We start from the raw sequence: 19,460 nt of genomic DNA on the forward strand, positions 1-19,460 counted from the left end.
GCACAGTTCTTGCCATCCCAGCATTGGCGTCAGTATTCATTAACTTTGCCTCCAACTTTCACCCTGCCCTAAAATTTACCTGGTCCATTTCCGACACCTCCCTCCCCTTTCTTGATCTTTCTGTCTCCTTCTCTGGAGATGGCTTATCTACTGATATCTACTATAAGCCTACAGACTCTCACAGCTACCTGGATTATTCCTCTTCCCACCCTGTCTCTTGCAAAAAGGCTATCCCCTTCTCACAATTCCTCCGTCTCTGCCGCATCTGCTCTCAGGATGAGGCTTTTCTTTCCAGGACGAAGGAGATGTCTTCCTTTTTTAAACAAAGGGGCTTCCCTTCGTCCACCATCAACTCTGCTCTCAAACGCATCTCTCCCATTTCCCGTACATCTGCCCTCACCCCATCCACCCGCCACCCCACTCGGGATAGGGTTCCCCTTGTCCTCACCTACCACCCCACCAGCCTCCAGGTCCAACATATAATTCTCCGTAACTTCCGTCACCTGCAACGGGATCCCACTACCAAACACATTTTTCCCTCCCCCCCCCTTTCTGCTTTCCACAGGGATCGCTCCCTACGCAACTCCCTTGTCCACTCGTCCCCCCCATCCCTTCCCACCGATCTCCCTCCTGGCACTTATCCTTGTAAACGGAACAAGTGCTACACCTGCCCTTACACTTCCTCCCTCACCACCATTCAGGGCCCCAGACAGTCCTTCCAGGTGAGGCGACACTTCACCTGTGAGTCGGCTGGTGTGGTATACTGCGTCCGGTGCTCCCGGTGTGGCCTTTTATATATTGGTGAGACCCGACGCAGACTGGGAGACAGTTTCGCGGAACACCTACGCTCGGTCCACCAGAAAAAGCAGGATCTCCCAGTGGCCACACATTTTAATTCCACGTCCCATTCCCATTCTGATATGTCTATCCATGGCCTCCTCTACTGTCAAGATGAATCCAAACTCAGGTTGGAGGAACAACACCTTATATACCGGCTGGGTAGCCTCCAACCTGATGGCATGAACATTGACTTCTCTAACTTCCGTTAATGCCCCTCCTCCCCTTCTTACCCCATCCCTGACATATTTAGTTGTTTGCCTGTTCTCCATCTCCCTCTGGTGCTCCCCCCCTCCTTTCTTTCTCCCGAGGCCTCCCGTCCCATGATCCTTTCCCTTCTCCAGCTCTGTATCACTTTCACCAATCACCTTTCCAGCTCTTAGCTTCATCCCACCCCCTCCGGTCTTCTCCTATCATTTCGCAATTCCCCCTCCCCCCACTACATTCAAATCTCTTACTATCTTTCCTTTTGGTTAGTCCTGACGAAGGGTCTCGGCCCGAAACGTCGACAGCGCTTCTCCCTATAGGTGCTGCCTAGCCTGCTGTGTTCTACCAGCATTTTGTGTGTGTTGTCTACAAAAAGCTACCCCTTTTCCGAATTCTCCTGACCTGTCTGCTTCCCTGCACATTGGGGGATAATCCCGATACGACAAAGCTCAAATTCTTGCCTACAACTTGGTGGCTAACTCCCTGACACACTGTCTGTAACCGATCTATATTGGGTCAAACCTCCAGCAGGTCTCCCAGTCCCCAGCTGTAGACTGTGGGGCTGAGGACTGCAGGTGCTGGTGTTCCATATAAAGCAGTTCACAATGTACTGACTGAGATACTCATTCCATTCCTGCACTGAGTAACACAGCGACCATTTTAATGTAATTTAAGATTATTTGTGCACATACCTTTAGACACAATCCAGCAAATGAGGGCAACGAGGATGAAGACAAGAGCCACAATGTTACAAATATTCAGGCACCACCACCACTGCTTGTCTTCTAGAGTCCACAGGGAGAAATGAACAACAACATTAGAACTGTTTCAAACTGTTTCAAAACTGATCAACACAAACAGTTCTACATATGTTTCAGTGGACAAGTGTTCCAGATAACAGACATGGACTGGGATTGGTCAGGTCGGCTGTGATAATGAATGTCCTAAACATGAGACAATCCCACCAGGTTGGAAAAGGACCAGGTGTCAGAGCAATGCAGTGAGGGAGGTTCAGAGAGTTCACTCCCCTGTCAGTGTGTGGAGATCCCCGGAGAGACTAAAGACCTTGTCGTTAGTTCTGGAAATATATTGTAAAACCTGGGTATCCGTTATCCTCAGGCCGTGAAGATGGAAATGGCAGGGAGACTGCAGTCTCTCTGTGTACACACTGAGCCAATGAGACAAGACCCCACTGTAAATAAGCTCAGTCGTATTATCCCAGTGATCCAATGCTGCAATTGACATGGTCTTGCCAGTGGTGATAATAACCAGTCCCAGCTTCAGCAATGGAGTTACACTGTTTGACTGGGAACCCCGTCCCCATGGTGAATATTGGAACATTACGGCACCTCAATGCTCAAAGGTGTCGGTGGTGAGAGGTGATGCTCTAATCCAAGGTGAAAACGTGACAATATGGGGACAGGCAGGTCAGCATGAAAGATTGGGCATTTAACGGTAAATGAAGGTCGAGGCTGATCGGAGAGCAGACCACGCAGCTGCCGGCTACTTGAAGTTGCTGCTTTCGAGTTGGCGTGATGGCAGCGTGTAGTGAAACCACGAGTGACTGTCTTGGACATTTCTTTTGTGATCGCAAGACCCTGTTGGACATTGATTGCCGCAGGGCTGCTTCCCAGGCAGCGAGGCAGCAGTGTCGCCTCAGTTGTAGTGATGTCTATGCCTCCGTCCTTGGGCTTGTGTTACAGTGTGGGGGTGGGCTCTCCCATTGGTGCTGCCCCACCCCGGTGTTGGCTTGATGGAATTATAGGCTGGACTGCTGGGAACCATCATTTATGGACTTGTCACGCAGGGTCTTGAAAAATGTGTTTTCCAACGTGATTATGCACTTTTATTTACTTTTTTGTTATTTTGAATGCGCGGACATGTTTTTGCACCTTGGCCCAAGAGGAACACTGTCTCATTCAGCTGTATCGTTTGAATGAAAATTAAACCTGATTTCATTTGATTTGATCCTCACCTCGACGCTAACTTGGTGTTATATTATGATTTGACAGCAAGATGTGTCAATCATGAATGAATTGACCCTCCCTCCTCAGGGTCACTCCTCCCAAAACCCCTCTGCAGTCGGGTCAGAGTTGACTCCAGAACAACACCAGACATTCTGTGTCACCACTTCATATCTCAACCTGTCAATCATGTAGGACAATTGCATTCTGGGTACCACAGGAATCCAGAGACTCTGTGGGGATGGGGTGGGGTGGGGGGTGTGGGAGGAGTTCATTTTGTCAACATGAGTCACTTGGTATTTCTGCTGAAATGCAAATTAGACAATAACAGGTACCTGGAGATCCTTTCCTTGACCAGCACATGAATATAATAGCATATGCTGTAGAAAACACCAGTCCCACCATCGATGTAATGGCAACTCCTACATCCTCTGGTCTGAGGCCTGCAATTAAAAACAGTTGAATAACTGTATCTGTAACAAAATCAAGGTGATAAGAGGAGAGAATGCTGCCTCTTGAACAGAAGGCTGATGCCCACATGAACTGAAAAACTCAGCTAATTTCCTGTGAAGTGGGACAGCAGTGACCTTCTCCAATTTCACACACCTTTCATCACACTCTGTTCAAGAGCAGATCTCTGCCAATGATCTCGCGCAGTCAGTGTGGGAGGGGATGTGGAACGTGGTTTATACTGAGCAAGGCTGAACAAAAAGCAGTGTGACAGAAACCGACAAGCTGATGAGTGATGCTGGTTTCATATTTCCTCATGATACAGAGGGACGTCACTGACACTTTGTCAGTTCTCAGAGCAAATCTCATCAACCCCATTCCCAACCACCCCCCATTCCCCTGCAACCTATTTCTTGTCCGTGCTTCACCTGCTACTTGCTGAGGATTCCCAGCAGATTCAGTTTTTAATTCCAGGAGCAGGTGATTTAGTCCCTCGAACTGTTCATGGCTGACAAATGACCCAGCTCCACACGGCCAGTGTTACGGAGGCTTTGTGGGGATGGGGACTGAGACCAGAACCCCCGGGATCCAGATACAGATCTGGGAAATCTACACCACACTCACTCAAATGGCAAAACTAAAACAGAGAGAATCAGCAGAGTCACGGGATGGAATGGAGGGAGGGGGAAAGAAAATCAGCACCGGCAGAATAAACAGAAACACAGAAAGCCTACAGCACAATACAGGCCCTTCAGCCCACAAAGCTGTGCCAAACAATTCCTTACTATAGAAATTACCTAGGGTTACCCATAGCCCTCTATTTTTCTAAGCTCCATGTACCGATCCAGGAGTCTCTTCAAAGACCCTATCATATCTGCCTCCACCACTGTTGCCGGCAGTCCATTCCACACACTCACCACTCTCACAGTAAAAAACTTACCCCTGAAATCTCCACTGTACCTACTTTCAAGCACCTTAAAACTGTGCCCTCTCGTGCTAGACATTTCAGCCCTGGGGGAAAAAGCCTCTGACTATGCACATAATCAATGCCTTTCATCATCTTACACACTTCTATCAGATCACCTCTCATCTTCCGTTGCTCCAAGGAGAAAAAGCGGAATTCACTCAGCCTATTCTCATAAGGCGTGCTCCCCAATCCAGGCAACATCCTTGTAAATCTCCTCTGCACCCTTTCTATGGTTTCCACATCCTTCCTGCAGGGAGGTGACCAGAACTGAGCACAGTACTCCAAGTGGGGTCTGACCAGGGTCCTACATAGCTGCAACATTACCTCTCAGCTCCTAAACTCAATGCCAAGATTGATGAAGGCCAATGCAGTGTCTGCCTTCTTAACCACAGAGTCAAGCCACACAGCAGCTTTGAGAATCCTATGGACTCTGATCCTCCACACTGCCAAGAGTCTTATCATTAATACTATATACTGCCATCATATTTAACCTGCCAGAATGAGCCACCTCACACTTATCTGGGTTGAACTCCATCTGCCACTTCTCAGCCCAGTTTTGCATCTTATCGATGTCCCACTGTAACCTCTGACAGCCCACCACATTATCCACAACACCTCCAACCTTTGTGTCATCAGCAAATTTACTACCCATCCATCCGCTTCTTCATCCAAGACATTTATAAAAATGACGATGAGTAGGGGTCCCAGAACAGATCCCTGAGGCACACCACTGGTCACCAACCTCCATGCAGAATATGACCCGTCTACAACCACTCTTTGACTTCTGTGGGCAAAGCAATTCTGGTCCACAAAGCAATGTCCCCTTGGATCCCATGCCTCCTTACTTTTTCAATAAGCCTTGCATGGGGTACCTTATCAAATGCCTTGCTGAAATCCATATACACTACATCTACTGCTCCACCTTCATCAATGTGTTTAGTCACATCCTCAAAAAATTAAATCAGGCTCATAAGGCACGACCTGTCCTTTACAAAGCCATGGTGACTACTCCTAATCATATTATACCTCTCCAAATGTTCATAAATCCTGCCTCTCAGGATCTTTTCCATCAACTTATCAACCACTGAAGTGGTAAGTTTCACTGGTCTAGAATTTCCTGGGCTATCTCCACTCTCTTTCTTGAATAAAGGAACAACATCTGCCACCCTCCAAACCTCCAGAGCCTCTCCCATCCCTATTGATGATGCAAAGATCATTGCCAGAGGCTCAGCAATCTGCTCACTCACCTCCCACAAGTATCCTGGTGTACATCTCATCCAGTCACAGTGATTTATTCAACTTGATGCTTTCCAAAAGCCCCAGCACATTCTCTTCCTTAATATCTATATGCTCAAGTTTTTCAATCTGCTGTAAGTCATCCTACAATCACCAAGTTCCATTTCCGCAGTGAATACTGAAGCAAAGTATTCATTGAGTACCTCTATCTCCTCCAGTTCCATATACACTTCTCCACCGTCACACTTGATTGGTCCTATTCTTTCACATCTTATCCTCTTGCTCTTCCCATACGTGTAGAATGCCTTGGGGTTTTCATTAATCCTGTCCGCCAAGGCCTTCTCATGACCCCTTCTGGCTCTCCTAATTTCATTCTTAAGCTCCTTCCTGCTAACCTTATTATTTTCATGATCTTGATCATTACCTAGCTTTTTGCACCTTTCGTAAGCTTTTCTTTTCTTCTCGACTAGATTTACAACAGCCTTTGTACACCACGGTTCCTGTACCCTACCATCAATTTCCTGTCTCATTGGAACGTACCTATGCAGAACTCCACACAAACATCATCTGAACATTTGCCACATGTCTACCATACATTTCCAAGAACATCCAATTTATGCTTCCAAGTCCCTGCCTGATAGCCTCATACTTCCCCTAACTCCAATTAAATGCTTGTCTGTTCCTATCCCTCTCTAATGCTATGGTAAAGGAGATAGAATTGTGATCACTATCTCCAAAGTGCTCTCCCGCTGAGAGATCTGACACCTGACCACGTTCATTTCCCAATAACAAATCAATACAGTCTCTCCTCTTGTAGGCTTATCTACATATTGTGTCAAGTAACCTTCCTGAACACACCTAACAAACTCCACGCCACTTAAACCCCTTGCTCCAGGGAGAAGCAAATCAACATTTGGGTAACTAAAATCTCCCACCACGACAACTCTGTGATTATTACACCATTCCAGAACTGTCTCCCCATCTGCTCCTCGATGTCCCATTTACTATTGGGTGGTCTATAAAAAACATCCAGTAGTTATTGACCCTTTCCTGTTCCCAACTTCCACCCACAGACTCAGTAGACAAACCCTCCATGACTTCCTCCTTTTCTGCAGCCGTGACACTATCTCTGATCAACAGTGCCATGCCCCCACCTCTTTTGCCTCCCTCCCTGTCCTTTCTGAAACATCTATAGCCTGGCACTCCAAGTAACCATACTTGTCCCTGCACAATCCAAGTCTCTGTAATGGCCGCAACATCATAGCTCCAAGTTACTGATACACACTCTAAGCTCATCCTCTTTATTCATAATACTCCTTGCATTGAAGTAGATACATCTCAAACCATCGGTCTGAGCACGTCCCTTCTCTATCAGCTGCCTATCCTCCCTCTAGCACTGTCTACAAGCTTTCTCTATTTGCAAGAGAACCGCCTCTTCCTCCGTCTCTTCAGTTTGGTTCCCACGCCCCAGCAATTCTAGTTTAAACTCTCCCCAATAGCTGTAGCAAAACTCCCCACCAGGATACTGGCCCCCTCAGATTCAAGTGCAACCCGTCCTTTTTGTACAGGTCACACCTGCCCCAAAAGAGGTCCCAATGATCCGGACATCTGAATCCCTGCCCCCTGCTCCAATCCCTCAGCCATGCATTTATCCTCCACCTCATTCTATTCCTATACTCACTGTCACGTGGCACAGGCAGTAATCCCGAGATCACTACCTTCGAGGTCCTGCTTCTCAACTTCCTAAGTCCCTGTCGTCCGTTTTCAGGACCTCCTTCCTTTTCCTACCTATGTCATTGGTACCAAAGGTACCACAACCATAACAAATGGTTGTTGTCGGGGTGGTCGGGAGCCCTGAGGGATGAAGGTCAGTAATTAATAGCTACAGGTGTCCACGTTCAGAGCTGCCACAGTGAAACCAATAGTTACAGGGGAGGCCAGAAACACATGATGCAGTTACCTTGCAGTTCCACTAGAGGGGAGTGTTGCACAGGGAATGACATCACATGTCCCTGACATGGAAATGATGGGGCATGAGGGTGACCGGCACCCACAGTTCCCGGTTACATTTGTACAGTGTGTGTTACTCCTTTTTCACCCCAGGAAAAGGGATTCCCAGTTGGAAAACACGAACAAACCAATGTTCTGCAATTAAATTTCCTGCCCCAAGTTTCCCAGTCCCAGATGCCCTCAAGCAGCAACAGGACTCTCTATCTCTCCATGACCTATATTCAGACCATAAAACCGTAAGATATAGGAGCAGAATTAGGCATTTGGCCCATCGAGTCTGCTCTGCCATTTCATCATGGCTGATCCAATTTTCCTCTCAGCTCCAATCTCTGCCTTCTCCCTGTATCCCTTCATGCTCTGACCAATCAAGAATCTTTCAGCCTCTTCCTTAAATATGCCGTACACAAAGACTTGGCCTCCACAGCTCCCTGTGGCAAAGAATTCCACAGATTCACCACTCTGTCTGAACAATTCCTCCTCATCTCCTCTATTCTGAGGCTGTGTCCTCTGGACTTCAACTCTCCCACCATAGGGAAGATCGTCTCCATATCTACTCCAAGGCCTTTCACCACTCGATAGGTTTCAATGAGGTCACCGCTCATTCTTCTGAATTCCAGTGAATCCAGGCCTGGAGCCATCAAACGTTCTTCATATGAAAAGCTATTCAATCCTGGAATCATTTTCCTGAATCTGCTCCAGTTTCAGCACATCCTGTCTAAGATAACGGGCCCAAACCTGCTCACAATACTCACCAGTGCTTCATAAAGTTTCAACATTACATCCTTGTTTTTCTATTCTCGTCCTCCTGAAATGGATGCTAACATTGCATTTGCCTTCCTCATCACAGACTCAACCTGCAAATTAACCTTTAGGGAATCCTGCACAAGGACTCTCAAGCCCCACTGCACTTCATTGTTTTGTATTTTCTCTCCATTTAGAAAACTGTCAATCCTTTCCCTTCTTCCAGCAAAGAGCATGACGATACAGTTCCCGACACTGTATTCCATCTGTCATTTCTTTCCCATTCTCTTAATCTGTCTAAGTCCTTCTGTATCCTCTCTGATTCCTCAAAACGACCTGCCAATCCATCTGTCTTCATATCATCTGCAAACTTTGCAACAAAGCCATCAATTCCATCATCCAAATTATTGACATATAAAGTAAAAGGAATCGGTCCCAACACAGACCCCTGTGGGACAACACTGGTCACCATTATCCTCCTTTTGTACAATACTTCCTGCATTGAAATATTTGCAGCTCAGGACACCAGTCGCACCATGCTCAAACTTTTGATTTCTATCTTTATCTGTGGTCTTACCAACATCTGCCTCCACAACCTCTCCACTGACTGTTCTGGCACTCTGGTTCCCATCCCCCTGCAACTCCAGTTTAAATCCCATCATGAAGCATTAACAAACCTTCCCTCTCCAGTTCAGGGGCAAACCGTCCCTTCTGTATTGTTCTCAAAGTGATACACCTGTTGTTGAAGGGGACGGCCACAGGGGTACTCTACACTGGTTCCTTAACCTCTTTCCCCTTCCTGACTGTCACCCAGTTTCCTGTGTCCTGCATCTTGGGTGTAACTACCTCTCGATATGTCCTATCTATCTCCCCCTTAGCCTCACGAATGATCTGGAATTCATCCACTTCCAGCTTCAATTCCCTAATGCCATTTGTTAGAAGCTGCAGCTGGATGCACTTCTCCCAGTTGCAGTCGTCAGGGACACTGGAGGTCTCCCTGCCTCCCCACATCACACAAAGGGAGCATTCCACTATCCTGCTTGGCATCTCTACTGTTCTAACTGGGCAAATATAAAGAAGAGAAGGGAAAAACAACTTAAGGTTGTCTTTTCATTGCTTTCTCTGAGTGAAGCCTCTCTTTGAAGAGCTAAAGTCTCAAGATCACCACTCTGACTGTTAGGGTTAATGTTAGGGTTAATTCGAGACTGCCACTACAGGTCAGGAGTGGCTCACGTGATATTAGGAGACAGGAATGCAAGGGAGGGGGGAAGCGAAACTGGGGATTCCGCTACACCGAAACTACTAGTGTCACGCAATTCAGTAAACAAAAGAAACAGGTAACTCGTGAGTGAATGGCATCGGGCCAATAAGGTGGACACAAGTGCCCGATATTACCTAATATGTACAACAAAGTTCGGCCTTACCAAATATGTGTAGCGAGGGGTTGGAATGGGGAAAAAGGGTATAAATAAGAGCAGATTGTAAGGGGAAGACAGAACGCGCCTTCTCCAGCGACTCCGTGTACTCGCTGTGCCAGTTACGATTCTACAATAAAGCCACGTTTTGCTATATTCCGGTGTTGGTTGTCTCTCTTCCTAAACGAACACAGGGCAGAATTTCAAGCCCAACATTTGGTGACCCCGACGTGGGGAGGGAAGAGACAACACAGGCTGGCGGGTCCGATGGCAGACAACTTGCGGCCGCACCTCGAGTAAGGTCAGGAAGTGCCTGTTATATCGAAGACTTCCATTAGATAGTTAAATTACTGAGTTAGATCTTGTCTGCTGACGGACCCTCACCAACCCCAAATTACCCAGGGAAAGATTATTCCCGGTGCGGAATCGTGACTGGTAAGTACTTACTTTTTCTTATCCGTTTTAGCAGGATCCTCCGCCCGTGGAAAAGTCTTCTGAGTGAGGGGAGTTGAGAACCCCGCCGCCCATAAAGGGCATAAAAGTCTCAGAAGTGAGGAGGAGAAAGTGTTCCGCCGTAGTGCACGGAGATACTGACGGCGCCTACCTTAGACTGGTTGTTAAGAGGAGAAATCTCCCACGCGAAGGTTAGGTTTTAAAAGGCGACTGTCCCACATTTGATCCTCTCCGTGTACTAGGGAGCCATGGAGCACTTCAACTTCAAGTTACCAAAACTCAGACATTTGCGTGTTGAGTGACAGAGTATATGAGAGTTTTTAGAAATATGGTAAAATTGATAACTGTGCGAGTTCAATAATCTAACAGTGAGCAGCCGCAGGGGTCGGACACCATCAAGGTAGGAGTGGAAGTATTCCTCCGAGGCCCGGGGAAGCTCACCTGGAACGAAAAACGGTGGCATGGTCCATACCCTGTCACCGAGGTCTCCAACAGGGCATTAAAAGGTAAGAAGGGAGGGGGACAATAACTGGCATCATTTTCTCACTGCTCCAGATCCGCAAAAGGAAGCCAAATTAATCTAATTGAAACGATTGACGAAGAGGGCACGGGGAAGGAAACGGGCAAGGATGAGTGGCTGGATGTTGGGGTGGATAAGTATCACCGCTCTCCTGGGACGTCTCGTTCAGGGAGCGCCGGACCCCTGTGGGGCCAGAGTGATATTAGACGTCGACCCAAAGAGGGATAAAGTTTTTCATTTTGACCTTTGTGATGTGATTGACTGCTGGGGAGGTTCACAGGCCGGATGGAAAGGATACGAAGTCTACATGTGTCCCTTTGTGGCACTCGGACTAGGGTATCCACCCATCTTTCCCAATAAACGAATGGCGGGAGGGCAGTGGTGTGCCTCCTGGGATGATGTTTGGTGGGGAACGGGGCGGACCAGACGGAAAGCTGACTAAGAGCCTGATAGAACTCCGGGCGTTGGCCAACGAGCTGAAAGAGCAGTCTGGGGTAAACAACCCAGTGGTAGATTGGCTGAATAAGAGCTTTGGTAAGTGGGGAGCGTTTCTGGGACAGTCGGCTCTAGGACTGTCTATTTCAATTGCTATCTTTATCACGTGTGGTTGTTGTTGCATACTCTGTATCAGGACCCTAGTCGTCCGAACTATAGATCGAGCCTTGACTGGAAAGGATGGACCTCCACCGGCGTACCAGGCACCCTTGTTCCCGGTGGAAGGGGAGGACACGGCCCTCCCGAAAGCGGACGCGTTATGGGAGGACACGGACTGGAATGGACCATGGCAAGGGGGGATTGTGAATTTGTTCTTGAATAAGTTTTCTGAAATGTTGCGTGCTACTTGTAAAAATTGCTGATGTTTAGGGAACCCCTACCCATATTTTGTGACCCTAGGTCGGACAAATCAGGATAAGCAAATAGGGAGGACACGCCAAAGAGTGCCGGGGGACGCTCACCTCCCTGCCTGATCCCGGCAGCCGCGGAAAAGCTTGTAAGGGATGTGGCCTCAGGGAAGCCAAGGGAGGGAGTGTTAGGGTTAATGTTAGGGTTAATTCGAGACTGCCACTACAGGTCAGGAGTGGCTCATGTGATATTAGGAGACAGGAATGCAAGGGAGGGGGGAAGCGAAACTGGGGATTCCGCTACACCGAAACTACTAGTGTCACGCGATTCAGTAAACAAAAGAAACAGGTAACTCGTGAGTGAATGGCATCGGGCCAATAAGGTGGACACAAGTGCCCAATATTACCTAATATGTACAACAAAGTTCGGCCTTACCAAATATGTGTAGCGAGGGGTTGGAATGGGGAAAAAGGGTATAAATAAGAGCAGATTGTAAGGGGAAGACAGAACGCGCCTTCTCCAGCGACTCCGTGTACTCGCTGTGCCAGTTACGATTCTACAATAAAGCCACGTTTTGCTATATTCCGGTGTTGGTTGTCTCTCTTCCTAAACGAACACAGGGCAGAATTTCAAGCCCAACATGACGATGTCCACTGAGACGATGGACTCTGTGCTTGTCCCTGCCTTCCTTTAACTTGCTCTTACCAATCAATCCCAAACATCGATTGGTGACTGGTCACTAAACCGTCACCTGCTGCTGCCTTTTATCCTCGAGAAATGAACCAGATTGATGTCCCCTCCTCTCCAAACTTCTGATGCTGGTCAAAGCTCTTTTTCTTGTAAAATTTGACTTCTTGTAAAATTTAACTACTTCCTCCTTTAACTGTCTCAGATCCATTCAGCACAGCCCGAGTTTCTGAAAATTCTGCTCAGTAAATGTACACTAGAATCCTTAAAGACCAATTTCTCCTTCCTGTGATTTGGGACACAAAATTCCTGTCTGTCTCCAAGACCTATTAAGGACGTCAGAATCCTGATGCCCACATGAATTTGTCTGGCTGTGGAGTGGCATTTATCCCTGGTTTTGCTCATTCCCATCTATTAATCCCCGTTGACCACAGAGCTGCTCCCACTTCCTGCTTCACTGGGAAATGTGTTCAAGCATTCTGTCACCCCTCCGTCAATCTGAGACAAGTTGTAATCCAAACACTGATCCTTGTAGGACACCATTAGTCACATTCTCCTAACATGGGCAGAATAATCTGCAGCAAACTATCCCCACACTGCCTTGTCCCATTGAGGCAACTGTCTTCTCAGGTCAACATTTTGCCTTCAGTTCCATGAGCATCAGTGAAATGCCATTAAAGTCTAAACCTCCAGCAGATCCCCCTGTGGGAAAGGACTTCAGCTGTGGGACTGAGGACTTCAGGTGCTGGTGGTCCTGGTAAAGCAGATCACAACATCCTGACTGAGATACTCTGTCATGGTCCTGGCTGGCATTTCCCACCTTTTCCCTTTCCTCCCTAATTGGTCCTTAATCCCCACACTCGATTCCCAATCTATCCCAATTTCTCTCAATCGCTGGCACCTGGTTTCCATTAGCCACTGGAGGATAAGACCCCGACAGCTTCGGTCAGCCCTTGCCAGATTGTTGGTCGACTCTCAGAAAGAGAGGAACCTTGCTCCAAGTCTCCAACCCCGCATCTCTTCGTGAATCAAGCCTCCCTAATCCTGACTCAGCCTGGTCTCGATTCTGTGCTCGCTACAGAGATTCTGCCTCCTGATCCTGCCTCCATGTCAGAGTCCTGCACTTGGGTTCGTCCTTCCTGCCACGTCCCGGTAACATACTCACTTCATTCCAACCAAACTCCAGAGAACAGAGCTCATCATTTACATGAAAATACAGAATAATATTTCAGCACATACCTTTAAACGCCATCCAGGAAATTGTAGCAATGACGACGACAATGAGAAAACCAACATTACAGACAGGTATCCATCTTGTCAATCTATAATAGGCTTTGGATAAATGAAAACTAATCAGTTTGAAAGCAATAGTAACAGATCTACACAAATTATTTCACATAAGCATCAATTTACAATGTGTTCTTGGTAATGAAGATGGACCCTGAGTCAGTCAGGCTTCTCAAACACAGGGAAACCCAACCAGTTTAGAAATGGAGCAGAAATCAGAACACCAGACTGAAGAAAGTCCAGGGATGTCTCTCACACTGGCAGCAAGCAGAGAATCCAGGAAACAACAGATAAACACAAACAAACACGTATTTGATAACTTCTGTAATCCCTTATCGAGTGTCTGCACATGCAGAATTGGCAGATACACTGCAGTCTCCCTGTGTACATATCCAGCAGATGAGGTAACAATCCACTGCAAATCAGCTTTGTATTATTCTAGAGATGGTGAAGGTTTCAGTTGATGTGGTCCTGCCTGTGGTGACAATACCCAGCCCCAGCTACAGCACTGAAGTTCCACTGTGAAGCCTGTTCTGTTGTTGAGGACTGAACCATCACCACACCCAGATGCTCAAGGCTTCAAACAGTGTTCTGGTCCAAGAAAAAACTGAACTCATTGTGAGTGCAGACTAAACTGTCCAAATGCTGGGACATTTAACATGGATAAGGATAGTGGTTGTCCAGGAAGTCCATCGGTAACCAGTGATACATGTCTGAGGGGTTGTCCACCATATGATCCAAGGGACACTTTTCCTTCACCCAGATTTTTTAATTCATTCACTCTGATGGGTTCAGTAATTATTGTTTAGAAGGCTACAAGACCATAAGACCTAGGAGCAGAATTAGGCCATTTGGCCCATCGAGTCTGCTCTGCCATTCAATCATGGCTAATCTCTTTTCACCCCTCCTCAATCCCTCTCCCTGGCCTTCTCCCCATAACCTTTAATGCCTTGGCCAATCAACAACCTATCAATTTCTGCCTCAAATACAAACAACAACCTGGCCTCCGCAACTGCCTCTGTTAACAAATTCCACAAATTCAACACCAAATTTACCATCTTCTGGCCAAAGAAATTTCTCCACATCTCTGTTTCAAATGGATGCCTCTCTGTCCTGGGGTTCTGCCCTCTTGTTCTACACTTCCCCCAACATGGGAAACATCCTTTCCACATCCACTCTGTCTAGGCCTTTCAAAATTCAAAATCCTCCTAAATTCTAGCAAGTACAGACCCAGAGCCATCAAACGTTCCTCATATGATAACCCTTTCATTCTCGGAATTATCCTTGTGATCCTCCTCTGAACCCTTTCAAATGCCAGCACATATTTTCTGAGAGGAGGAGCCCAAAACTGTTCACAATACTCAAGGTGAGGCCTCACCAGTGCCTTATAAAGCCTCAGCATCACATCCCTGCTCTTATATTCTAGTCCTCCTGAAATGAATGTTAACATTCATGTTAACATGTCCCGGACGGCCATATCTGCGGTGTGTTGAGCTGCAGCTCCTGAGGGACCGAGTTAGGGAACTGGAGATGCAGCTCAATGACCTTCGCCTGGTCAGGGAGAGTGAGGAGGTGATAGAGAGGAGTTACAGGCAGGTGGTCACACTGGGGCCATGGGAGACAGATGAGTGGGTCACAGTCAGGAGAGGGAAGGGGAAGAGTCAGGTACTAGAGAGTACCCCTGTGGCTGTACCCCTTGACAATAAGTACTCCTGTTTGAGTACTGTTGGTGGGGACAGCCTACCTGGGGGAAGCAACAGTGGCCGTACCTCTGGCACAGAGTCTGCCCCTGTGGCTCAGAAGGGTAGGGAAAGGAAGAGGAAGGCAGTAGTGATAGGAGACTCTATAGTTAGGGGGTCAGACAGGTGATTCTGTGGACGCAGGAAAGAAACTTGGATGGTAGTTTGCCTCCCAGGTGCCAGGGTGCGGGATGTATCAGATCATGTCCAAGATATCCTGCGGTGGGAGGGAGAACAGTCAGAAGTCGTGGTACATATTGGTACCAACGACATAGGTAGGAAAAGGGAGGAGCTCCTGAAAACAGACTACAGGGTGTTAGGAAGGAAGTTGAGAAGCAGGACAGCAAAGGTAGTAATCTCAGGATTACTGCCTGTGCCACACGACAGTGAGTATAGGAATAGAACAAGGTGGAGTTAAATACGTGGCTGAGGGATTGGAGCAGGGGTCAGGGATTCAGATTTCTGGATCATTGGGACCTCTTTTAGGGCAGGTGTGACCTGTACAAAAAGGACTGGTTGCTCTGGAATCCCAGGGGGACCAATATCCTGGCAGGGAGGATGCTAAGGCTACTGGGGAAAGTTTAAACTAGAATTGTTGTGGGGTGGAACTGAACTGAAGAGACTGGGGAAGAGGCGGCTGGCTCACAAATAGAGAAAGCTAGGAGACAGTGTGTGAGGGAGGATAGGCAGATGATAGAGAAGGGACGCGCTCAGACTGAAGGTTTGAGATTTGTCTATTTTAACGCAAGGAATATTGTGAGCAAACCGGATGAGCTTAGAGTGTGGATCAGTACTTGGAGATATGATGTGGTGGCCATTACAGAGACTTGGATGGCTCAGGGACAGGAATGGTGAAAGAATAGGACTTATCAAATGTGACAGTGGGGAAGTGTGTATGAAACCGGAGGAAATAGCAGAGGTAATTAATGAATGCTTTGCTTCAATATTCACTATGGAAAAGGATCTTGGTGATTGTAGTGATGACTTGCAGCAGACTGAAAAGCTTGAGCATGTAGATATTAAGAAAGAGGATTTGCTGGAGCTTTGGAAAGCATCAAGTTGGATAAGTCGCCGGGACCAGATGAGATGTACCCCAGGCTACTGTCGGAGGTGAGGGAGGAGATTGCTGAGCCTCTGGTGATAGAGGTTCCGGAGGATTGGAGGGTTGTGAATGTTGTTCCTTTATTCAAGAAAGGGAGTAGAGATAGCCTAGGAAATTATAGACCAGTGAGTTTTACCTCATTGGTTGGTAAGTTGATGGAGAAAATACTGAGAGGCAGGATTTATGAACATTTGGAGAGGTATAATATGATTAGGAATAGCCAGCATAGCATGGTCAAGGGCAGGTCGTGCCTTACGAGACTGATTGAATTTTTTGAGGATGTGACTAAACACATTGATGAAGGAAGAGCAGTAGATGTAGTCTATAAGAATTTCAGCAAAGCACTTGATAAGGTACCCCATGCAAGGCTTATTGAGAAAGTTAGGAGGCATGGGATCCAAGGGGACATTGCTTTGTCGATCCAGAACTGGCTTGCCCACAGAAGGCAAAGAGTGGTTGTAGATGGGTCATACTCTGCATGGAGCTCGGCGACCAGTGGAGACCCTCAGGGATCTGTTCTGGGACCCTTACTCTTTGTGATTTTTATAAATGACCTGGATGAGGAAGTGGAGGGATGGGTTAGTAAGTTTGCTGATGACACAAAGGTTGGGGATGTTGTGGATAGTCTGGTGGGCTGAGAGAGGTTACAGCGGGACATTGATAGGATGCAAAACTGGGCTGAGAAGTGGCAGCAGGAGTTCAACCCGGATAAGTGTGAAGTGGTTCATTTTGGCGGGTTAAACATGATGGCAGAATACAGTATTAATGGTAAGACTCTTGGCAGTGTGGAGGATCAGAGGGATCTTAGGGTCCGAGTCCACAGGACGCTCAAAGCAACTGCGCAGGTTGACTCTGTGGTTAAGAAGGCAGATAGTGCATTGGCCTTCATCAATTGTGGAATTGAATTTAGGAGCAGAGAGGTAATGTTGCAGCTATATCGGACCCTGGTCAGACCCCACTTGGAGTACTGTGCTCAGTTCTGGTCGCCTCACTACAGGAAGGATGTGGAAGCCATAGAAAGGGTGCAGAGGAGATTTACAACGACATTGCCTGGATTGTGGAGCATGCCTGATGAGAATAGGTTGAGTGAACTTAGCCTTTTCTCCTTGGAGTGACAGAGGATGAGAGGTGTCCTGATCGAGGTGTATAAGATGATGAGAGGTATTGATCATGTGGATAGTCAGAGGCTTTTTCCCAGGGCTGAAATGGTTGCCACAAGAGGACACAGGTTTAAGGTGCTTGGGAGTAGGTACGGAAGAGATGTCAGGGGTAAGTTTTTTACTCACAGAGTGGTGAGTGCATGGAATGGGCTGCCGGCAACGGTGGTGGAGGCGGATATGATAGGGTCCTTTAAGAGACTTTTGGATAGGTACATGGAGCTTAGAAAAATAGAGGGTTATGGGTAAGCCTAGTAATTTCTAAGGTAGAGATATGCCCGAAGGGCCTGTATTGTGCTGTAGGTTTTCGATGTTTCTATGTATATTGCATTTGTCTTCCTCACCACTGAATCAACCTGCAAGATACGTTCGGATGCTGTTCATAGACTTCAGTTCAGCATTCAACACAATCATCCCTCAGAAACTGATTGGAAAGCTGAGCCTACTGGGCCTGAACACCTCCCTCTGCAACTGGATCCTAGACTTCCTGACTGGGAGACCTCAGTCAGTCCGGATCGGGAGCAGCATCTCTAACACCATCACACTGAGCACGGGGGCCCCCCAGGGTTGTGTGCTCAGTCCACTGCTGTTCACTCTGCTGACCCACGACTGTGCTGCAACACACAGCTCGAACCACATCATCAAGTTCGCCGATGACACGACCGTGGTGGGTCTCATCAGCAAGAACGACGAGTCAGCTTACAGAGAGGAGGTGCAGTGGCTAACGGACTGGTGCAGAGCCAACAACCTGTCTCTGAATGTGAGCAAAACAAAAGAGATGGTTTTTGACTTCAGGAGGGCACGGAGAGACCACTCCCCACTGAACATCGACGGCTCCTTGGTAGAGATCGTAAAGAGCACCAAATTTCCTGGTGTTCACCTGGCGGAGAATCTCACCTGGTCCCTCAACACCAGTGTCATAGCAAAGAAAGCCCAGCAGCGTCTCTACTTTTTGCGAAGGCTGAGGAAAGTCCATCTCCCACCCCCCATCCTCATCACATTCTACAGGGGTTGTATTGGGAGCATCCTGAGCAGCTGCATCACAGCCTGGTTTGGAAATTGCACCACATCGGATCGCAAGACCCTGCAGTGGATAGTGAGGTCAGCTGAGAAGATCATCGGGGTCTCTCTTCCCGCCATCACGGACATTTACATTACACGCTGCATCCGCAAAGGAAACAGCATTATGAAGGACCCCACGCACCCCTCATATAATCTCTTCTCCCTCCTGCCATCTGAGAAAGGGCTCCGAAGCATTCAGGCTCTCACGACCAGACTATGTAACAGTTTCTTCCCCCAAGCTATCAGACTCCTCAATACCCAGAGCCCGGACTGACACCTTGCCCTATTGTCCTGTTTATTATTTATTGTAATGCCTGCACTGTTTTTGTGCACTTTACGCAGTCCTGTGTAGGTCTGTAGTCTAGTGTAGCTTTCTCCATGTAGTTCAGTCTAGTTTTTGTGCTGTGTCATGCAATACCATGGTCCTGAAAAACGTTGTCTCATTTTTACTATGCACTGTACCAGCAGTTATGGTCGAAATGACAATAAAAGTGACTTAACTTCAGGGTGTTATGCACAAGGATTCCCAAGTGCCTTTGCATCTCAGATTTTTTATTTTCTCCCTGTTTAGAAAATAGTCTGCACATTTATTTCCACTATCAAAGTGCATGACAATGCATTTTCCAAAATTGTATTTAATTTGCCACTCTCTTGCCCATTCTCCTCATCTGTCTAAATCCTACTGCAGCCTTTCTTTTTCCTCAACACTACCAGCCCCTCCACCAATCGTTGTATCATCAGCAAGTCCATCTCTACAATGAAAGCTATTTATCAATGGGTTTT

At 47.3% G+C, this 19,460-nt stretch overlaps 1 protein-coding gene across 1 annotated transcript in view; it reads right to left on the bottom strand.

Moving 5' to 3' along the window:
- Positions 1 to 19,460, bottom strand: part of LOC140721215 (uncharacterized) — a 74,724-nt gene that overhangs the window by 28,877 nt on the left and 26,387 nt on the right. The window contains exons 7-9 of the mRNA XM_073036073.1: positions 13,570 to 13,662; positions 3,344 to 3,451; positions 1,737 to 1,829 (exon numbers count right to left, since the gene is read on the bottom strand). Of these exons, the coding sequence (XP_072892174.1) occupies positions 1,737 to 1,829; positions 3,344 to 3,451; positions 13,570 to 13,662 (294 nt within the window). The remainder of the gene's footprint in view (positions 1 to 1,736; positions 1,830 to 3,343; positions 3,452 to 13,569; positions 13,663 to 19,460) is intronic.

The sequence above is a fragment of the Hemitrygon akajei genome, chromosome 2, assembly GCF_048418815.1.
Source record: "Hemitrygon akajei chromosome 2, sHemAka1.3, whole genome shotgun sequence".
NCBI lineage: Eukaryota > Metazoa > Chordata > Chondrichthyes > Myliobatiformes > Dasyatidae > Hemitrygon > Hemitrygon akajei.